The sequence below is a fragment of the Clytia hemisphaerica genome, unplaced genomic scaffold (assembly GCF_902728285.1).
Source record: "Clytia hemisphaerica strain Z4C2 unplaced genomic scaffold, Clytia hemisphaerica genome assembly, whole genome shotgun sequence".
Lineage (NCBI taxonomy): Eukaryota > Metazoa > Cnidaria > Hydrozoa > Leptothecata > Clytiidae > Clytia > Clytia hemisphaerica.
In genome coordinates this window covers 585,674-608,109 of record NW_027103417.1, presented here as the reverse complement: position 1 = coordinate 608,109, position 22,436 = coordinate 585,674, and the positions used below count along the sequence as shown (strand labels likewise).

Below are 22,436 nucleotides of genomic sequence, written 5' to 3'. Positions count from 1 at the left end.
CTTACTGTTTAAATCTCTGACAACAAGTTTGTTTTGATACCAAGTTTATCAATCAAACTTTACCATCCCATGATCATAACTGTATTCTTTAAGCATTTTAAAAGGACATAATTTAAAGAAGTAATTAACAATTTAAATCACATTTACGCTGCTCACATCTTGACGCCTTTTTTTTTGTTTTCATGTTGTTTTTCTTTAGAGACTTTTTTCCAGTGTGCATGATTGATTGACATGTCAAAGTTACAGAGTATCGTTAACAGATCTCACAACTTTTTGCAGAAGAACAGACTTTTTTTATATATGTGTTTGGACGCTTGCGCGATCGCATTTCCACATATTTCGTCGCAAAGATCCTTTTGCGGTATGAAAGCCTACCTATCTATTATGATGTGTTATCTATTATTCATGTTCAGTCATATATTTGTTCATTTTCTTTGAAATGTGATGTAAAAATTATGGTAATTTTTAAGTTATTGCCATGCGATAGCTTACCGGAGAAAAATCCTAAATCTGCCCCTGCAATCAATGATCGTTGATGATTTTGACTATTTACTTCATCTAGCCTTCTATTTTTTATTTGTTTTAGTTTTAGTTTTTTATCTGTGCAATTTACAAGAGGTTTTTTTAAGAATTTCAAACCATAGGGGTGTCCAGCAGGTCAAAAGGTTGATTTTACTTTATGTTTTTTAGCACAACCAAGTCTACCAATGGAATATGCTCTTTTTTCAAGGGTTGTTTGTCTTGAGATCCTAGTCTGCATATCTAGACTCAACTCTTTTCTTGTTCTTATTTAACTTAAAAGCAATGACAAAATAAAAAAAATAAATAAATGGCACCAAATCCAACCACAGATGGAGCTCTTGTGGCTGTGGAAGAAGGAAACATGAAAGAGAAAAAATTCTTGTGTATTTTTTCTGATAAATCTGAAGTAACCAAACAACACAAGTTTCATTTTTCATTAAATGGCAGTTGCACTACAGAAACTTTATATCAAACGGTAGCTGATAAACAGTCTTACGTGGAAGGAACCTTTCTGTTGGGTTTCATGGAGTTTGGTGATTATGGTACTGAAATTGAAATTGATCCACAATCTTCAAAAACTCTTGCTGAACATTTAACTGGTTCAACTAGCAAAAAGAACCAGTTTTCTGTAATGCAAAAGAATGGTAAAGATCCAGAACTAAGAAATGGAGCTACAACTGTTGCAGTCCAAGTAAATATTTTATTATTAATTTTAGTCAGTTTCTGTTTTGGTCACAAGAATGTTCCAGTGGTATTTTTTTTTTTAACTTTCTTAGCTAAAAGCAACTACCTTCAAAACATGAATAATAGCTACCAGTAGCAGATTAAGATAGACGGTAATCAGACAGTCTTAGACATTTGGCCTGTAAACCTTATACATTATCTAATCCTAAGCTGAACCTTCTGACTATTTTCTTCTAGTCTACTCATGAGCCAGAGAATTACGAGCATGTCGGTACATTATTTTCTTCTAATGAACAAAAGGATGGCAATGAATCTTATCAAAACAATACCATTTCAAGCGGTTATAGCTACTCTGGTTCATCATATAACTCGTATGCCAATGTTGCTGGTATTAGCCTCAAATCATTAACAGGTACACACGTTATTGTCGCTATGCTGACTATTTCTTTCGTCGCCCTATTGTTAAGATGTTTAGTTTTTTGAAATTGTAATCTTTAAATTAAACTCAAATTTGTCTTACATTGATTTATTGCAAAAATTACTAAAAACCTCTACTACATTTCTTGATTTTCCAGGTTCCCGTTTCCAGTCTTCTAGAATATTTCTCCTTCCACACTAGGATTCAAATTAATTATCATTTATTTAAATCACTTTTTATCCTAGGTTATGTTGGTCTTGTTAATCAAGCTATGACATGTTATCTAAACAGTTTGTTGCAGACCCTTTTCATGACACCTGAATTTCGAAATGCATTGTACAGGTAAAAATATTGTATTTTTGTTTAATATTTTATATGAGTCTTTTTTCCTCCAAATTGTTGCAAAGTAAATCTATCGATATGTGGCTAAAAAAAATTTTTTTTCTTGTAGATTGAGAATCAAACAGGATTTAAAAGATGAAAGCGTGTCAATACCATACCAGCTACAAAAGCTGTTCATTCAACTTGAGGTATTATTATCGCCATTTCGCTACCTTAATTCAAAAGGGGCCTAAGTCCTTATAGGCTTAATTCAAAAGGGGCCTAAGTCCTTGGAGGCTTAATTCAAAAGGGGCCTAAGTCCATTTTGGTCATTTTGAGAAAAATGAGTTTAAAGCTTTTTCTCGATTCCGAAGATAATCTCCATGTATGAGTGTTGAAGTAAATTACCTTATTATACAAATTATACAAATATTACTACTCATTTTATTAACACGAATTGAAAATTTTGTGTTAATAAAAACCTTCTTAATAAAACCAGCCGTGGTGTCCTTGAAATAGCAAATAAAATTTGTGTTAATTTTTTGTGTGTTAATTTCAAGGTCGTTGAATACTTGCCCAGTAATATTTGTGTAATAAGAGTCAATTTTCTATTTCTTTGAATTTGGTAATCTTTCAAATTTTTTTATGTTCTTGATTTTTTTTATAGACTAGCAACAAGCGGGCAGTGGAAACTACAGGATTAACCAAGAGCTTTGGATGGGAAAGTGGGGAAGGTATGTTTAAAATAGGCCATATTCAAGACAAGTAAGGCTACTTTTGCTGGAGAGCAAGGGCATTTCTGATGTTTGTTTCATGAAAATAATAAAAGTAGTAGGAAAGGTAGTAATTAGATAACTAGCAAAAACTACAATAAGAACTATTTTTTATGTCTAAGTAGGCTACCAGATTGTACTAGAGTCATCCCTGAAGGCACCCTTTTAAGGTTTCATTCGTCAATATCTAACAAATCATATACATTACTTTGAATAACATTTCTCATATAGCTTGGCAACAGCATGACGTTCAAGAATTATGTCGTGTTATGTTTGACAAGTTAGAAGAAACTTTAAAGGGAACCCATCAGGTATGTACAGCCAATTCTTTCCAAATTTCTTGAATATATTTTCCTTTTTTTGATAAATACCTAGGTCCTAGAGAATAAGGTTTCTGGTGACCTACCAAATGCTTTAACTTTGCAGTCTTAAAATTATTTCAAATGTCTCTTTATTTCATTTTCCAATATCAGTCCTTCCAAATGTTTATCCCTTTTGGTAAGATGTAAGCTGAAAAAGTTGAAGCTGGGTTACTCTTTTTATTGATTATTTCAGGAGAATCTCATCAATCAACTTTATCAAGGCGAAATGAAAGACTATGTGAAATGCCTACATGTAAGGTTTTGATTATTTTTAATTGTTATATTCCAATATGTTGACTGCAGTATTAGTATAAAGCAGGCCAATTTTATCTGAGCCATAGTGTGTTACCTCTTCCCGTGACTGCTTTGACAGTCAAAGATTCTACTGTTAGGTCCCCTATCAAACACATAATATCCTTTACTGTTTATGATTTTCTTTATCACCTCAGTGCAATCATGAAAGCTCTAGAAAAGACAATTATTTGGACATCTCTGTTGATATTCGACCCTTTGGATCAAAAGTACCCTACAAAAATTTAGTAAGTATCTTTGCTTATTTTGTTTTGATCTTCCATGTGTTCATCAGGTAGTCCAAAGTTAGTCAAAAATCTTTCAAACAGCTCGCCTTACAAAAAGTACCCTTCTTTTAAGAATGTTGACATTTTCTATATATACTTCTAGAAATAAATATGTATCATTTTATTATCTACGTTTTCACTGAGCTGAAAGTAAAGATATTTCCAGTTAACTATTTTGTCTTTCTATCTTTCAAGGAGGAAGCATTGGAAGCCTTTGTTACTCCAGAAACACTTTCAGGGAATAACCAGGTATGTCAATTCTAAAATTATGTTTTCATAATACTTCTACATGTTGCTATTCACTTGCTAAAGCTTCGATTAGGAAACAACAAAAACAGGGGAAGGGATGGATTGAAATTAGTTTCTAAGCTTCATATGGTTTCAATTCAGACTTAGTCAGATTAATTTTGATTATACTGTTCTTTATAATTTAGTACCATTGTGAACAGTGCGATGCCAAACAAGATGCCCACAAGGTAAGGATTGAACTCTCTTCAACTATCATTCTGATACATATAGAAAGTTTTGTTGTCTTTTTCTTTCAGATTCTCTCCATAAAATAAACTCCAATAAAACTACTACACTACTACATAATACTTCATGGTAGTGTACTAGATTGTAGCATAACCAGATAGTTGGGTTGGAATTCTTTTTCTAGTCCACCAAAAAAAAGGTGGTATTTGAGTTTATAACTCCTTTGAGAGAGTGAAACATACAGGCTGAATCTTTTTTATTAATTTTGTAGGGATTGAAATTCGTTAACTTTCCATATTTGCTAACCATACAACTGAAAAGATTCACCTTTGATTTCAACACATTGCAGCGAACAAAACTACCTGATAAGTATGTTGAAATAATGACTAATTTTGGATAATACTACATGTAATATTCAGGCATTTCTTATTCCTATGAAGGTCTTAATCGTCATATTGGACTTTGATCTTGAAACAGGAGTTAAGATATAAAACTGCTTCTAAAAAGATTTAAGCTCTTTAGGAAAATGCTCTACATAAAGGTTTAGCTACCAAACCATTGATTGTTAATCCTTTTGTTTCAGATTGACGTTTTCTTTTACAATGGATTTGAGCTCACTTGTTAAAGATAAGGTACATAGTAAATGTTCATGGAATTTATATTTGCATGATTATAATAAAAAGAAATTCATCAAAACCTTCTTCAAAGTGTTTTCATCTCATTGCCTTCCTTTGATTCCATAATAAAAATATTCAAACGTCCTTTTGTAGGGAGAAGCTGAAGAATCACCGGCAAGACCACCAGCATCTGATGAAAAGATTGACATCAATAAAATGAAGGAACGCAACCAAGAGAATGAGACTAATGTAAGAAATTACTCAACGTCCAGCAGCTATTGAACAGTTAATTTTCGTGTATATGCACTATAGTATGCTAATTTTGAAAAATGAGACCATCATAATTACCAATCATATTAAGTTTAGCTTGTTTATACATAATGTGATGGGTATCAAAATTACCAAATAATTCTGGTTAAAAATTTCCTTATAGAACCCTTACCTATATGAGCTATTCTCCATATTAATCCATTCTGGTAGTGCAGCTGGTGGCCATTATTATGCCTATATCAAGTAAGTTATTTTCCTATGAATGATGAGTATTTTTAAAACAAAGCAATCAATCTCGCGCAGATCTTCAGTCTGTTTAGATATTTTGGGCCAGTCCAAAAAAATCCAAAAATCAGTCCTGAGACTTTTCCAGTAGAGACTGACTCGAAGATTTTTTTGTTCATTCAACATAGTTGAACAGGGATTATCACTTACCGTAAAGAGAGAAGATTGTTTTGATTACGATCACTCAGTTTTTGACTACTCTGAAATAGTTGCGAGCCCCAGTCTGCTTCGCTAAGTTAAGTATTTTAAGCTTGCCGTGTATATGATTTTTATTGTTTGAAAAATTTAATGGTTTTTTTTTTTAACTAAGCTTATTTCTTGTATTTATAGGTCTTTCGAAGATGACAAATGGTATTGCTTCAATGATCAATATGTGTCTGAGGTATATCTCGTCTTTTATAAACCTTTGCAATGATTATAGATAGCCAAATGTATTGTACTTTTTAGTTGGCTACTTTTCAAAACATTACATCTAATTGGACCGAAATCTAAACAATTTGGTTTACCAAGACCAAATATAAACATCTAAAAACGTTTTGTATATTTTTTAGATTTCTCAAGATGATGTACAAAAGTCATATGGTGGAGATGGAATGACTTCCGGATATACCAGCACCTACTCCAGGTTTGAAACTTTGTCTTTTATAAAAAGATTATAATCCCAAGAAAGGTTTGTCAATTATAGTGCCACACCCTGACCCACTCTGAAATTTCCTGATATAAATGCATTGGCCAAAGTGTAGTATTGTACTTGGCTCCTAATTTGAAGGTTTTGGTTCCATCACAATTGACAGTTCGATTTATATGAGAACTCCAATTGTGATGAAAAATGTTAAAACCATAGTTATAACGCATAGTATAAATGACTTCATTAGGGGTTTGAATTTTCTATATCATCATTTTTCTTAGTTCAACCAATGCCTACATGTTGATGTACCGACGTCTAGATCGGAAAGAAAACAGAGGCTTCACACAGCAATCTGATTGGTCAGCATCCTTGAAAGACCTTTGTAGTGATATACTGAACGATGAAAACAAAGAGAAAAATCGAAAAGAATGGGAACGAAACGTCTGCAAAGTAAGTCAATATCTGAGCAAGTTATACTTAAAAATCTTTTTGCAAAGCCAGCAAATCCCACTGCTCTCAGGCGTCCTCTCAGGCGTGCTCTCAGGCGTAATCGTTTTATGGTTCAATGATCAATGCGTAAAATATGTAAATAAACAAAGATAGTCTATTTAATATAATCTACTAGCCGGTATCCGGCGTCGCACGCCGGTTAAGCTGTAGCTGAACGCACTAAAAGTACTTTGGATGTCGAAGGTGGCTTAAAAGCACGATCAAATATAAAAAAGAAATCTCAAAGTCTGCATACAAAATCTTCAAAGTTTTACTCTAGCCCTCCCCTGAGTGGCTTATGTGTACTATCCCCGTGACTTAATTTCTTGTTTTTAAATCTGCAAGTAGATTTTTGTCTCGCTTTGCTCGCGTTAAATATGCCGTCCAGGAAAAAGCGGGAAAGAAAGCCACAAAGAATAGTGCAACTCTATGTTTTTATCAGGTTAAAAAAAAAGACAACAATACTGAATTGCTTTTTTTTAACCCTTGTCATATCTAACTTTTCGAATTTAGATATGCAAAATGTCGTAGACACTTTTTAACAGTAGAACGACGACTCGAATGTTTTTATATGAAGAAAGTCTCTTGCTTTTTATTGCCCTTTGAATGCTGTTGTTGTTCAACAAACTTTTTTATTTTTATGTTTTGATTTACATTTAAAATGTTCTTTTCTATAAAAGGGATTTGTTATGTTTTGAAAAGAATTCGAATGTCATTAATCAAGATTAATAAATACGATCGTTAATCACATTCGAAAACATTTAAAACAAAAGAAAAGAGAAAAACCTTTAGTGGGCAAGGTAAATTAGAATTACTAAAATGTAGATGGGCCTTGAATTTCAAAACAAAGGCTGAATAAAGTCTAAACAAGGCTCTATCCGATCTGTCAATCAAAACAAACTTATCGAGAACAAAAAAAAAACATTACTTGCGAAAACGAAAGTGACACACAAAAAACAAACAGACATACAGACTACGGCTATTAATATATAGATTAAATGTAATCTATTTTAAAAGCTCTCACATCATACATCTTTGAAAATCTAGAATCATTCAAATTAGCATAAATTTGTTTGAATTATTTCAGCTAAAACTGTATGCAATACACCCAGTCACAAAAGCGAAACTAGACTCCAAACTGGAAATACACAAAGATTCGACCTGGAAGGAAGCGACAGTAACTGCTTGGAAGGTTTGTATATGAACTATGATCGTTTTCACCTAGTTTAATCTTTAGGGGAAAATAGAAATTGCCCCAAAAAGGATATCAAACCCTTACGATTTTGAAAGATTTTTTTCTGAGGCATAATTTACTACTACCTGTTGACACTAATTATAGGATCAAATTCATAACGAAACGTAAAATTATAATCTTTTCTCAGAATAACCAATCTTAGATCTTATTTTTGCCAACGGTGAATTTCGCCAATGACAAGAACAAATTTAAAATTAGCCGGCTCATAAATCCTCTTTTCTTTCTGTTGTGTTGTAATTTTTCACTGCAATCGAAATGTCAAAATCTTTTCAAAAAAGCTCATGAATTTTCTTTCCCTTCTATTTTAGCTACTTCAAATGGAGAAGGTGATCCCATTGGAACAATGTCGCTTAGTCAAATATGACGACTATAATGAATCTTTTGAAATGTCTTATCAAAACAGCGATGTGAGTTAGCCTTCTTCTTACTGTGCCTGTTTCCCTTCTTTTTCATTTATATTGCAACTTTTCCGTCTGTAGACGGATATCCATCCAGTTGAGATACAAAAATATCATTTCCGTCTTGCCAATAAGAGGGTTTTTGGTTCAAATGACCATATAATCCTAAGGTTCCGTCCATATTCACAAAACCTAGTTGCAACACTGATATGAGACGTATTTTGACTGTAGATTTCAGGTGAAACAATACTCACATTATTTTTGCTCACTTGATTCATAAGCGCCCCCTCATCCCTCATCCCCTCATCCCTCATCTATGATATATTAAGTCCTGAAAATAGGAGAGACCTGATACGTAACGCATCCCTAAAAACCAATTTCGGCTGAGTGAACCCCCGACTCTAATTTACCACTCCTGGTTACTTTGTTCTCGTGAAACTCTCTAGACAGTTTTAAAGAATATTTGAGTGATTGAATAAACACCGAACACTTTATTATCATTAGGACAAGACAGTTCTGGAAATCCTCGGTCAAGTTCGTCAAACATACACCTTTGATCTGCTTCTCGAATGGCGTGGTAAAGATGAAGAGTTCAAAACGTATCTGCCTGGAGGTTAGTTTCACATACAGTTTCGGATTTAAATGTAATGTAAATCCTTCGGTTGGAATTTTAAGAGTTTGTGTTCCAGTAGCCTCAAGGCTAACTAAGGATTTTTTGTATATTGGGTAGTGCGATTAATATTACTCTTTTGTGCCTAATAGCTCTTTTCATAAATTACGTCACGAACATCACTTGCCTCGTTTTGAAATTATTGCCATGGTGATTAATTCCCAGCGGATTTTATTACAACTACTTTCTATTCATAAAAAAATCATTTAATGTCTCAAGGGATATGATCACTAGGAAATTGTTTGAATACGAGGCAAGTGATGTTCGTGACGTATTTTATGAAAAGGTCTATTGTAGGGGTGAGTGGAATAAGCAGGGGTTGATACTATGGAGGAAATCTATAAATTGGGATCATTATTTTAAGTAATTTTGGGATTTTTGGAGTGATTTTTTTTCTCCAAAAATTAAATGTTTACAATTTAAAGGGACATAACAGTACTTGCGAAATTTGTAAACAAACTGTATGCAGCGGATACAAAATCAAAACAAATGTCACATGTCAAAATAAAAAATCAAACCAAATATGGCGAATTTTGATTGTTCAATTGTTTTACAAGTTTGTTTTGGACACGTGATTTTAATTGTTCTTTTTAATGACACGTGGTTTGCGCAATGTTTACATTTTACTACTATAATGTCCCTTTAAGCACACTGAATTATCGAAAAGTAAATTTCTTCTGGAAGTGAAATATTAAGTGTTACTTCGAGATGTAATGAAATGCCACGCTCTTTTCTGTAGGAACGACATTGAAAGTTTATATGGTAGACTTGGAAGAGTGTGGTTTCGACGAACCTCGTGTCCTCCATGTCCCTCTATCAATCACCTTTGCTGAACTAAAAGAAATTCTTGAAAAAGTAAGCAACCTTTTAAGAATAATGCTTTCACCATTCAAAATTATCACCTAGATATTTAGCGAGTTTATGTATGTGTTTTTTTGCGGCGGAGACGGTTAGCTTCTGATTTGTCTAGATCCTAATCAACTGAGTACGACGGTAGAAAAAACACTTTGACCGTACTCGATTTTTATTTTAATAATAGATAATATTGTTCTCCACTCTAATGTGATAAATAGGGGCGGAAAGTATGCTGGTATGTAAATGTTTCACTCTTATTTTTTAGGAAACAGGCCTAAGTGCTGAACAAATGAGAGTTGCGTATTACAAGGAGGTCAACGGTTACTATTTGTTTGAGAAAGAGACCAGAACACTCAAAAGTGAAGGTTTCTACAAAAGTGGCAAAGTAAGTCATTAACCCAATTGCAACCACAATCAAAAACTATCTGATTGAAAAGCTTTTAAAAGGAAGTGTCTCTAATAATAGACCTTATTGGAGTTTTTGATTTTTCTAAAAAACCGATGCCTTGTGAGATTATTTCGGGGGTATTACAATAGAAATCTCTTAGAAATTCCTCGAGGGAATTCTATTGTAATACCCCCGAAACAATCCCACAATGCATCAATGTTTTAGAAAAATAAAAAACTCCGATAAGGTCTATTGACAGACAGTGGCATTCGAACTTCCTATTTTACAAAATTGGATAATCCAGAGTTAATTTTAAACAAGTCCTTGCCAAAGTGAGACTCTCTTCAAAATCTTTCTCTTTTTCGATTCGTACTTAGCGAGTAGCTCGCCAATAACCGGGACTTTTCATTCTGCGGCGATGTGCGGCGTAGAAAAAAGGGGATAATGTCTAGTATAGGCTAATTGGTACTGTAATTCCGATTTTCCCGTTTTCTCATATCAAAGTTAATAAAGTATATTTCCCTTTGAAATATTTTTTTCCAGATTTTTATCGAGGGTTTATCAGAGGAAGACCGAGAAGTACCTTTCAAGGAATCCAAATTTCTGCAGCGCTTAGAAGTCTTCAGCAATTCAATCAACGTCAAAATCTTTTTACCGGCAACCGAAAATGATACCCCTGATGATAAAAAGAACGACGCAGACCAAAAAGAAAAGACAAAAGGTTTTTGTTTCGTTTGATTATGATATCTGTTCCTCTAAAGAATCCTGCATTGTAACACGCATGCGTAATTTGTCGTTCTTTAAGCCATATGTAGTTATTTCCCGTGATAAACAAAAAGGAATTAATTCGTAAAGGGTGGATGAACTAACCGGGTCTGGGTTGTGGACGGCGAAATTTGTTGCTTTTTGTATATTTTTAGTAAATGTAGGATTCTTTAGATAAACCCCCTCCCATTCGGCAACAAGTTTAAGAATCTTTATAATTGTTTAAAACGTGCTGCAAAACAGAACAAATCTTTGTTATTGGAGGTGAATAAACAAAGAATAGATCAAGAAATTTTGAAACATCGTAGTAATGAGTTTTAGCCTGGTCAGAGACTTTGGCTTTCAATTTTTATTTTTTGTCGTTGTTTTGGTGATAATTTTTTTGTTTCATTTTTTCCTATCAACAAAAATCTATCCACTCTAGAAGCACACTCCCTGTACCATGTAATGCTTTGCTTTTTTTTTCATTTCAGAACTGTCTCTCTTGATCGACAAACGTATCACGTTGAAAGAACTGAAAGATATCATTAGTAAAAAGATTGGCCTTGACCCGCATTATTTTAGAGTATGTTTCCATTATTAAAAACAACACTACTTTATACCTAAGTCCATTTGTTTGTCAACTTCAATCTTCCAGTTTTATGTCGATGAGAAATCCAAATTTTATCAATAGTAGAGGTCGCTGAGAATAAGTTAGGATAGATCTTAATTGAAATCAGTTCCTGGCTTTTTTTGGACCTACCTCGGAGTTCCTTTGAATTAACCCTTTCCCATTTTTACAAAGAAAATTGTTTTTTATATCTCATGATTCAAAGTTGCATTCAAAACCACTCGAATGCGATGATGTTATTCATCTCGCGCTACAAGTGGTTACTGGAGTGATCGAGTCCAAAATCTGACGCTGTTTCACAGATTTCTGTAAAGCCCGAATGGCTAGATGTCGTGCTTTAAGCTCTTCCAAGCAAAAAAAAAAAAGTGAATATCGCAAAAAAATATTAGTGCTATTGTTTGGTGCGAAGCTTCTTATTGATCAAGCGCTGAAATTCTATTGTTATGTCACGTAACCTAGGTAGGGTTTCCTACCTAACCTCGGCACACTTTTCAACCAAAGCACGACATCTAGCCCTTCGGCCTTTATAAATCTATGCTGTTCCCGAATGTGTTTCCAGTGTGGACTTGATAGCTCAGTCAGTTGAGCAGCTGCACTAGTAAACCACTCTTAAACTCTGAAATATGCAGTATCAAATTTTCTTCCTTTTTTGGAATACATGCTCGTATTCTTCCCGTTATTTTATCTTCCCTTTTTTCAGGTTTTTCGATTATATTCAAACAGCCAAGAATATGAATGTACACGTCTTGATGATCAACTTCACTCCTATTCCGATGGAACGCAGGTTTGTCGACGAAAAGAATGCTTTTGAGCATCTTTTTTTCAGATATCAAAACAGAAATCCCGAAAAGATGAAGAAATATACAATCAACTCTTTCTAATTTCGAACCTTTGTAACCTCATTTTGTACCTAACTCGAACTGAAAAATTTGTTCCTTTACCGCGAGAACTTTTTCAGAATTAGAATTTTCCATGTATTCCCTTAAAGATTAAGTTAGGGAGAGTCAATTAATGTAGTAGCTCCTTTACCGTCCGCTCAAGTAAATTTGTAATATCGTTACCATGTTTGATGAATTTAATATGTCCGATGGTGATTTTGGTGTCATTCGAACATATGGAATTCGAAACCCAGCTGCTTTCATTTTACTGTCTGGTGAATTTTTCAGATCATAGTGAAACATGGACGTGCATTATATCCGGGTGAAACTCGTGTAAAGTTCTTCCACCTTCTACCCAACGAGAAAGAGGTAAGTTGTCAACCAAGGAGCTCTTCAATATATTGATTATGCCTCCAAATATCCCGAGTCTAGAAGTTTGCAGTGTGTGGCCCGTTTGATCGATCTCGAGTGCACAACTCTGAAAAAGTCGAGTGCAGGTGCAAAATTTGAGGTTTTCAGGTGCAAGTGCAGACGGTTTTTTAACCACAAGTGCAGCTAATTTTAGCAATTTTTTGCCTTTTTGGGCCAATTTCCGGTGCACCTTGTCTGGACCATAATTTATCAGGTGCACTCTTCCAGTCCGGAACTTGGTATTTCCGAATATTTCCTCGAGTGCAGCCTTGTCATACTCTGCAAACTGGCGCCGAGTCTAGAACTTTTCTTTTTAATTTACTTGTAATACCTTTTTTCTTGACAAATCATTTCAGCATCCATATTGATTTTTAAATTTGTAAATGATTATTTTATGCCTCATATCCGTAAGTCTCAAAACTATTTAAAAGTTTTCATGGCATAAAATATTTTATCACCTTTATTTGTTTCTTCGAGACATCATAAACTACAGGGTGATTCCAAAAAAAAGTAAACCCCTTGACTTTTTATGTTATTTCCTTGTATAGCCATAAAATCTAAGCACTCATTTCCTGGTATATGTGTGAAATTTGAGGTTTATAGCTCAGACATATAGTGTTGAAATATTGAAGTTTAAGGACATTTATAAATGAACAAGTCTTTTCCTTTCTGACGCCAAAAATGAGAAATGCTCTTAACTGGATCGGACCTTTTTAACTAAATTCCTGCTTTCGTTTACTTTACAGCACAGTAAATATCTACTGGACGGTATCGTTAAGAAAGGGATGACCATACAAGAATTGAAAGAAGAACAAATATTCGCACAATTGGAGAAAGAGCAAATCACATTCGTTAGGGAAAGGTATCATATTCACTGAAAGGAGGTCCTCAAAAGAGTTCAATTGACATTGTTAAACTATATTATTATTCATATAGCGGTCATTAAGTAAGCCATTAAAGGTTCAATCGGCGGGCGGTATTGAAAGGTTTTGTGATTCAAATTGTCATACCCGCGCTGAGGAAACTAAAGCGCCAGGCTTCAGAGGGCTGAAATATCATTAACCGCCCGGGTATAGGGCAATAACGTCATTTGCGGCCCGCTCGAAATTGGATTGAAGTCGTTGCATTGAAGCGAAGAGACTAAAATAACGTCAGAAAAAAACACTCTTTGGTCATTTGCGGCCCGCTCGCAAGGTACTAAAAATTAGTTGGAGAGTTGCATTGAAGCGAAAAGACTTGGTTGACGCTAGAAAAAAACGTTGTTTGAATGTCTGATATGAATTATAATAGTAATAGCGTTCAGTTTTCGTTCGTTGCTGTCATTAATTCTGCCCTTGCAGTTTGATTATTAGCCCTCTAGTGCTATTTGCGCCCTCCGCTTTGCGTCGGGCCCAAATGACACTATCGGGCGAATAATCAAACTGCGCGGGCAGAAAATAACAACAACGACCTCAAACTGAACGCTATTGTTATATTATTACACTTACCTTATTACACGAATATTACTAGGCAAGTATTCAACGGCCTTGAAATTAACACGCCAAAAATTAACACGAATTTTATTACTTTTACAAGAACACCATGGCTGGTTTTGATTAAGGGGGGTTTTTATTAACACGAAATTTTTCAATTCGTGTCAATAACATGACTAGTAATATTCATGCAATAAGGTATATAACTAATCAAAAGTATTTAACGTGGGAAAATGAGTGCGACAATTTATTTACGCGAAAAGTATGGTTTTCGAAAGTTATATCAGCTCAAATTTTATTAAACGGCTGTATTTAACGCGAGGGTAACTAAATCGCATTATTAGCTTGAGTAGTTTTAGAGTGTAATAAGGTATTATTTTTACACTGTAAAACACTTGCTTTTACAATGTTAAAAATAAACAGGTTTATTAGATTACGAACATCTACACTCGTTAGTTAATGTTATAGAAGTTGATTCGCTTTAATTGTGTACTTTTTCCTTCCATCTTGTGGAAACCAATCTCAATGGAATTAATCTAAAGTACGATGACATGGTTTCCGTATGGTAGCGAAAAAGAGTGTAAACTTAAAACGAATGGACTTAACCCTATGACAAAAAAATCACCTCTCTCTCATATCACTTTTTTACATGGTTTCTTCTTTTATTTTCAAGGGTGAGGATACGAAAGAAATCTTACAAGAACCCTGCAAACATATACCCTGATCATTTCAAATTCGAAGAAGATTTTGTGTTGAGTTATTCAGCCGAATTGTTCCTTGAACTACTAGATCGTAAGTTATAAGGCCTAACAACTGGGTGGGTGACTGAAAACATTTCTTAGATTTTCACCCTAGTTCCCGGTCAGGATACGACAATACCGAGTTTATATATATGTGTTTTTCTGCGACGGAGACGGTAAGGTTCTAGTTTGACTAGATCATGACCAGCTGAAAACGGCGGTAAATCAGCACTTTTACCGTACTCGATTTTGCGGGTCACAATTGCGGGTTATTCCAAATCGCTTCAGTCACTCTACCGTCCTCAAAAGTGCAAATACATAAACTCACTAATATAGCAACGTCGGCGCTTTAGACATACTTACGGGTTTTGGACTTTACCTTGCTAAACTGGTACCAGCCACATTTACAAACCATCAGATTTTACCTAGTAGAGATCGATACATCTCGTTTGATGTATTTACACGCTTTTAAATTCTGTACACACGCCGTAATATCTTTATTTATCGATGTTAGTACACGTTCTTTTTAACGAAAACAAACTATAGCACAAAAATACTCACAAACTAAGTTCAAAATAAGAACATCTTTAGACTTAAAACTCAAAAAGGTAAGAACATCAACGTGTACCTTATTGGAACTAATTTTCGCGGGAACTAATATTTGCGGTCGAAGAAAAGAAATCGGAAAAATTGTATTTCGCGGGTTTTAGTTTTCGCAGTTTTGCCATTTTTTGGACAAATTTCTTTCCTTTTCCTAGGGATTATTCAAATTTTTCGATGAAATTGGAAAAAATTGTATTTCGCGGGTTCAAACTTTCGTGGTTTTGCCAAAAAAACGCGAAAAACGAAAATTAGTTACATTAAGATAACTCAAATCCATTCAATCTATTAGATGACGAAGAAGTTGTGAATAACGATTACATCAGCATCTACATGAGACGTTGGAATTGTGAAGCAGTCTCCATTGATCCTTTCGAAGAAGCCGTCCTATTGATAAACGATGCCTCTGTTGAAAATCTAAAAAAGAAGGTTTGAACCTTAAGTTCTAGATCTAGAAAACTGAAATGGCGGTTCCAATCTGCTATTGATCTAGGCTTTATATTTTCTAAGCTTAATATAGTTTTGAGTATAATACAACGAAAGCAACTATCCTTTAATATCAGAAAAATATGTCACTCATTCTTCTGTACTCGAAATGAGGAGTGATGGCCAAGTGATCAAGGCGTCAGCGTCTTAAACCAGGGGTTTGTGGCTGAAATCCCCGTTCCTTCGAATGTTTCGTCCTGTTCATAGATAGTCGAGCCGGCTGGCCGTGGACGGTGAAAACTGTCAAGTGATTGTCTAAAAGTCCAAGATTACTGGGCTATCCACGTAAAATATCAACTCTCACACTTAATCCTCAAAGTAAGGTGTCAATCCAAAATTCGAGTATTTTCTTACTGTTCCAAATAATTTGTTTCTATATACAACATTTTTAACGTTTCATCCCGTTTTTAGATCTTTACCTCAAAGAAAATTGGATATTTTTGTATTTTTAGATTGAAGAGAAAAGTGGTATTCCTGTCGATTCTGTACAAATAGCAAAGGTAGGAAATGTGGGATATTGACTTTTCTCCTTTTGACTTTTTGTTGTTGCTTTAAAGTGTTTTAAAGTCGTTCTCTGCATAGATTTGTTTGAAATTTTGGTTTAATTCATATGATATTCTGATCTAAAGTTTCTTTCGGACATGAGTCAGTAGACAAAATCAACTCTAATATATTTTCAATGTTTTCTTCTTTAAACTGTATTCTTTTCCTTCAATTGCTAGGAAACGGCAGGAGCCGTTTAAAGTTAGTAGTATATTACAAATATCCTTCATTCCCTTTGAAACAGGGTCGTGGAATGTTCCCTTGCACTTGCTCTGTGCTGGATATCCAACACGAACTAGACTGGAATCCAATCTCAAATCGAATCACAGACTACCCTCTAAGCATGAAAGAAGATGGAGGAGTCATCTACTACAAGTAAACTTTACTTTTCTCTCTATGAAGTAGATACTACTGTCTAAATTATCTCCTTTACGACAAGATCTATATATATTTTGCTTTTTTTATAACAGACTCTCTAGTGTTGTTTTTGTAATAATCTTTCAAATATTTGCATTCAACTTGAATCCACCATTCATCCCTTTTCAATGTTTTTCTTTCCTAAAAGCTTACAAACATTTTGTTGTCAAGGTTTTATTTAATTTAGACTTCAAAATTCTTTTCTTATTCGTGGAACTGAATTATCATTTCTCATCAAAACATTCGTCTTTACTTGATATTTGCATGTGAAGAGGGTTTACTTTTTTGAGTTTGTTGGTGAAATTTTTGTTCAATATTTTTTTCTGTGCTGTGTTCTTCTTAGGGATGCAAGAGAAAAACCAAAGAAATTGTCGGATGAAGAACGAAAAGAAATTAGAAGCAAAGAAAGGGAGACGTATGACATCTACAATTAAAAAAAAAATTAGTTTGATATGTTTTCCTTCTTTATCTTGAATTTTGAAAATGCTCAACACATTTTTTATAAGAACATAAAGGCTTCAATGACTAAAATATTTAGAACAAGTTAAGAATATTTTTAGGCGTGAAACTCAACAAGCTAAGAACATCTGAAGGCTTCAAAAATTTTACATGTTCTTATGAAAGAACGTGAACAATATGTGCATCTGAAACTTATTTCTCGTGGAAATGTATTTCATTTTGGCTCGCAATTCCTAAAGCCTTACTTCCATTCAGATTTTTCATAACGTAATGTTTCATACAGAAGCACCCAAAAAAGACCGGGTGTTTGCTACTTTGAATTTAAACAATTAAACTAGTGGCAAATGCCCGGGATTTTTTAGGTGCTTCATTATAAAACATTACGTCATGAATATCATGAAATGATTTCTTATGGAGTTATCCTATAAGGAAGAATTTTTTTTTCACGAGATTCTTCAAACTCTGTTTTATTTTTCTTCTGCTCCAGTTCTGGCCATACAGTTACCAAGATATATCGCAAAGAGAAAGCACTGAAGATTTACACCAATGGTGACAAAAGGTAACACAGAGCAATGATCCAATTTGATTGGACGAGGAGAAGTCTCAATGACATCTGATGATCACGTGACGTAATGGCCCCATCTCATTGGCAGTGAAGGGAAACCATTCGAGCAGTTTGATATACAAGTGGAAGTTAGCTCTATGAGTGGGGTTTTCTATCCGATAGATTCTTTTTCATCGAGAAATATAAAAAAGAAAAATATTGCTGTTCACGTTGGGTAAAAGTAAACGTTTTATGAGTAAGTGATAACGGTTCGGCACATTGCAAAAAATCAAATCATGACCCTTTAAATTTGGCCATGATCAATATAATTGGAGTTTGTTTTGTTTGTAATTCCACGCAGCAGATTCTCGTGAAATTTATATACTGGATTAGCTATTACCAGTTCGATTGGTCGACATTCATTGCAATACCTCTTAGGCTACGTGGATGATGTGTGACGAATACATTACCGTAAAACATATAACGACGAATCAAGATTCGATCTCAGCAACAGAAGAATGTTGATGAAAATAAATTATGTAATCTATTATTTTTATATCATTTTAGAAAGAGTTTTTACAAGTCTTCTAATCAATCTACCCTATGGTCTTAATCAGTCCTAGAAAACTTGGCTATTAAAAATGTCTTCGCCAAAAAAGTCCATTACAAATGAGTTAGGACATATCGTAAGTCTAGAAACTCTTGCTCAACTAGATCTAATTATAAAGACATTTAAAAAGGTCTTGAAGACCTAAATCATTAATTTTATGTTACACCACAAACACGATTTATTATATTTTGAATCCTTTAGTAAAATATTAAAATTTTCTTTGATTTTTTTTTTTTGGACTTAGATAATTAGTATTGTTATTGTTAATTGTTGCAAAAATAGAAATCTTTATATGTACACTTTAGGCTGATAGTGACATTACAGTATCAGTTATAATCAAAGCAAATGGTTATGAAGATTTTGATTTGACTGGTCATAACCACAAATATTATATACAACACACATATAAAAATATAAAACACTAGATGGAGCTTTTCCTACCCTATTTGATGCAAAATAATTCGCCATCTTGGATAAGGTGACATCACAATTTAGCTTGCGAGATCGTTGAAGTCATTACAGTGTCAAAAAAGTTTCAACAGTGAAAAACAAGGTTTCTACTGTGACCTACTTTCGATAAGATAGCGCATTATTTTGCTTCACCAGTGCCGTTGCTTGGGAAATACAGAGTAGCTCTATCTAGTGTTTTATATAAGATATCTGTGGCCTTATCGGCGATCCAAAAAATATTTGCAATCTGATTGGTTAAAAAGAGTAAAATATATCTCGTATTTTACATGTACAAAATATAAATTGACGAAAAGATGTTGTTGCATTGTAGCGGTAGAAGAAATCTAACGTCGCTTTGTTACAAAAGTGCCCTGCGCTTTTTTCCAACACAAAAAGTGAACTCGTAAAATATTTCTCATATTGTACTCGCAACTGTCCGATAACTATTACCTATTACATAACACGTGATTGTTTGCTACTAACATGTTTACATTTTCTAGCTGCTGTAATGTCACTTAAAAGAAAACGCACACCAATTTTCTAAATCTTAGATTCAAAAGAAAATCAAATTTAGAATTTTTTTCTACGCAGTGAAATTCTAAGATATTATCATAAAATCGAAAGTTTTTTAATTGTTTTTGTGTTTCGTAATTTTTCTTGCTTCGTTTAATCATGAATTATAATAAGCTTCTTTTGGGGTTTCATTATTGTTTGATGCCATTACACGTTATTATACTTTGGAAAACTTTAACTTTTTAAAAATGTAAATTTGCATTTCATTTTTTCGTTTTTTTTCGTTTTAGTGAACTAAATAATAAAAAAATAATAAAACAAAAACAAAAGAAAGGAACAATTGGTCACTATGGGAAACAGCCAATCAGAGATCAGGAAATACAATGTTGTTCTGGATAACATACAAAAACAACGTATCAACATGGATAAAGATTTGGTCAGAGAAAACAAAGAAATTTTGGGGTATATTCTGGAACAAAAAATTCTTCCAGAGCTGAAAAAAGATGTCTTATTCGAGTCTTTGTATGAATGTCCATATTATACGGGGTCTACATATGAAGGACTGAGAATTTCAGCTCCAACTGAATTTGACATTAATTTGATCTTTGACTTACCTTTCAACTATGAGGAAGACCTTATTTTGGACGAATTAACAAAAACCTATGGCACTATATCGTTGAATGATGATTTTGATCGGCTTTGGCATCCGAATCGTGGCGATTATGCAAGATGTAAAGATATCAAGAAATATTTTCTGGACAAACATGAGCCAAGGAAATTTAACGCTCTTTCTATCCATCAATGGTTTATAGGTGTCTTGGGTAAAGCTCTTGAGCGGTTGGAGTTCATCTATTTCAAAGACCGGACCTATAAGCTGAAATACTCTGTCAAGAACCAATCTGGTCCGGCGCACACTTTACACGTCTTTCGCATGGAAGACAATGTACTAGTTTTTGATGTTGATTTAGTCCCCGTTTTCGAATTTGAGGATCCTAACTTTGAAGACCTCTTAGTTGAGCGTACAAAGTCTAAATATCTCGTTCCAAAGAAGCCTAAGGATTTGGATCAGTTTCAGTCAGAAAATGTCGATCATATTTTCAGAATTTCCTATGCCCCTAAGGAGCGCTTGATGTTGGATAATCAGAAAAATGCTAAAACGGTCATCAAATTTTTAAAGCTCTTAAGAGATTCGCAGAACTGGTTTCTAGTCAGCTACCATTTAAAGACTATTGTTATGAATCTCAATTTCAAGACCTGGAAAGAAGAAAATCAATTGGCCAATTATTTAAACAATGCAGCTCAGAGTCTCGAGTTTCACCTCAGAGAACATTATCTACCTATGAAACATGATCACAGGCATAACCTTTTCGGTCATATTAAAAATGTATCATTGGATAAAATTGCTGATCGTTTATCCAGAATAATTCGAGAGGTGCAAGCCGATCCTGATAAGCTCTACGTATACTTGAAAGCAGTTCAAAATGGTAGCCGTGGCAACCAGTCGAAGGATGTGTCTAGAAGCAGCACAGCTGAATGTTATTATGACCAATCTTCTGATTCTGAATATGATGATGAAGAAATTGGAGGGAGTGAAATATTACAAGCTGCCGCTACTGCTGCAGGAGCAGCGACCGGTGGAGCGATCGCCTACAAATGTTTTAAAAAGGAGGGAGAAAATCTCACCGATGACCAAAAGGCAGTGGTGGCTCTGTCAACACTCGCAGGTGCCTTTTTGGGGAATTTAGCAATTAGAAAGTGATGATTTTATAAGGTACCGAGTCATTGTTTTTTTAAAGATATAATCTGTAAATCAATTGTCTCGTGATTTAATTTTCATTTTAAACTTTAAATTATAGAAAGTATTTAAATACGCACTGGCGTGTTTAACACAATAGAGAAAGTACGTCAGGAACATGCGAAGGAGTGCAACGCTCGTTAAAAGACAATTATAAATCTCGTGTTCGACATGCTCTAAAACCGCCTATATTTACGACAGGAAATGAAAATAAGTTCGGTATTTAAAAAGATTCGAATAAGCGAGAGTCTACCGAAGCTAAAAAAGACATCAAGTATTTAAAGCGTTTACGAGACACTACGAATTAGATGCTGGTCATTCATCACATCAAAATGGTGGTCCGGAATCATGAACACCAAGAGTGGAACGATGAAAATAATTTTGTGTTGTATCTTAAAATTGGGTTTCTTCCATCTAAACATGATCCTGACCACAATTTTTTCGAAAATCTTAAGTCAGCAACCTTGACCGAAGTTGTATGTTCACTGGAAAGAAATGATAAAGAAGGTTGAGTCAGATCCAACTTATATCTGTAATGGTTCATGACATGACAGATACTATTAGATTCAATTCCTTTCTATTCCATTCCCTACCATTTCATCTTTTCTGGGATGTTAGAACTCCTAGAATTCTATAGACCATTTGCTTGGCACGATGGCATGTTGAATAATTTAAAACTCCAGTATCACAACAATTACTCCATGAAAGCACGAGTAGTAAACCCGTGTACTAAATATTTTCATTTCGTTGTTTCGATGCTTGAGCTTTGAATTATTCAACATGATCTCGCGCCTCGCAAAAGATCCATAGAATTCTAGGAGTTCTAATATCCTAAAAGAGATAAAATGGTATGGAATAGAATAGAAAGGAATGAAATCCAACAGTATCTACGAGGCCAATTTTCTAAAAATGACATTTCAACATCATGCATCTTGGTGTAATGTATCTATAGTATCGTTTTTATAGATTTCGTATCGTTTCGAAACGATTGTCGGGTTTAAAACAATAATTTTTACGATTGATTTTTCTATCGTCGCTGCTAGGACGAAATTTGTAAACTTTTTAGATGACACAGGTGTAGTTTTTATCAGTTATAATTTATATTATATATTTAATTTCTTTAATAATATTTCTCAGTATTTAAAAAATCATAATT

At 34.0% G+C, this 22,436-nt stretch overlaps 2 protein-coding genes across 2 annotated transcripts; both read left to right on the top strand.

Moving 5' to 3' along the window:
* The first annotated feature begins 799 nt into the window (after nt 1-799).
* On the top strand, nt 800-18,437 carry LOC136797687 (ubiquitin carboxyl-terminal hydrolase 47-like). The gene is made up of 33 exons (XM_067054272.1): nt 800-1,213; nt 1,444-1,618; nt 1,870-1,966; nt 2,076-2,154; nt 2,613-2,679; nt 2,950-3,029; nt 3,274-3,333; nt 3,530-3,619; nt 3,854-3,907; nt 4,093-4,134; nt 4,404-4,501; nt 4,716-4,764; nt 4,903-4,998; nt 5,183-5,262; nt 5,635-5,686; nt 5,856-5,929; nt 6,214-6,382; nt 7,509-7,613; nt 7,985-8,083; nt 8,579-8,687; nt 9,484-9,599; nt 9,865-9,984; nt 10,531-10,708; nt 11,226-11,317; nt 12,063-12,146; nt 12,529-12,609; nt 13,398-13,513; nt 14,797-14,915; nt 15,756-15,892; nt 16,402-16,449; nt 16,737-16,867; nt 17,253-17,324; nt 17,856-18,437. The coding sequence occupies exons 1-33, from the start codon at nt 830-832 to the stop codon at nt 17,929-17,931; spliced, it is 3,429 nt and encodes a 1,142-aa protein (XP_066910373.1). The 5' UTR covers nt 800-829; the 3' UTR covers nt 17,932-18,437.
* A 1,397-nt stretch (nt 18,438-19,834) lies between these two features.
* On the top strand, nt 19,835-21,244 carry LOC136797634 (cyclic GMP-AMP synthase-like receptor). The gene has a single exon (XM_067054219.1). It carries the CDS (start codon nt 19,835-19,837, stop codon nt 21,242-21,244), a length of 1,410 nt encoding a protein of 469 aa, XP_066910320.1.
* The last annotated feature ends 1,192 nt before the right edge of the window (nt 21,245-22,436 follow it).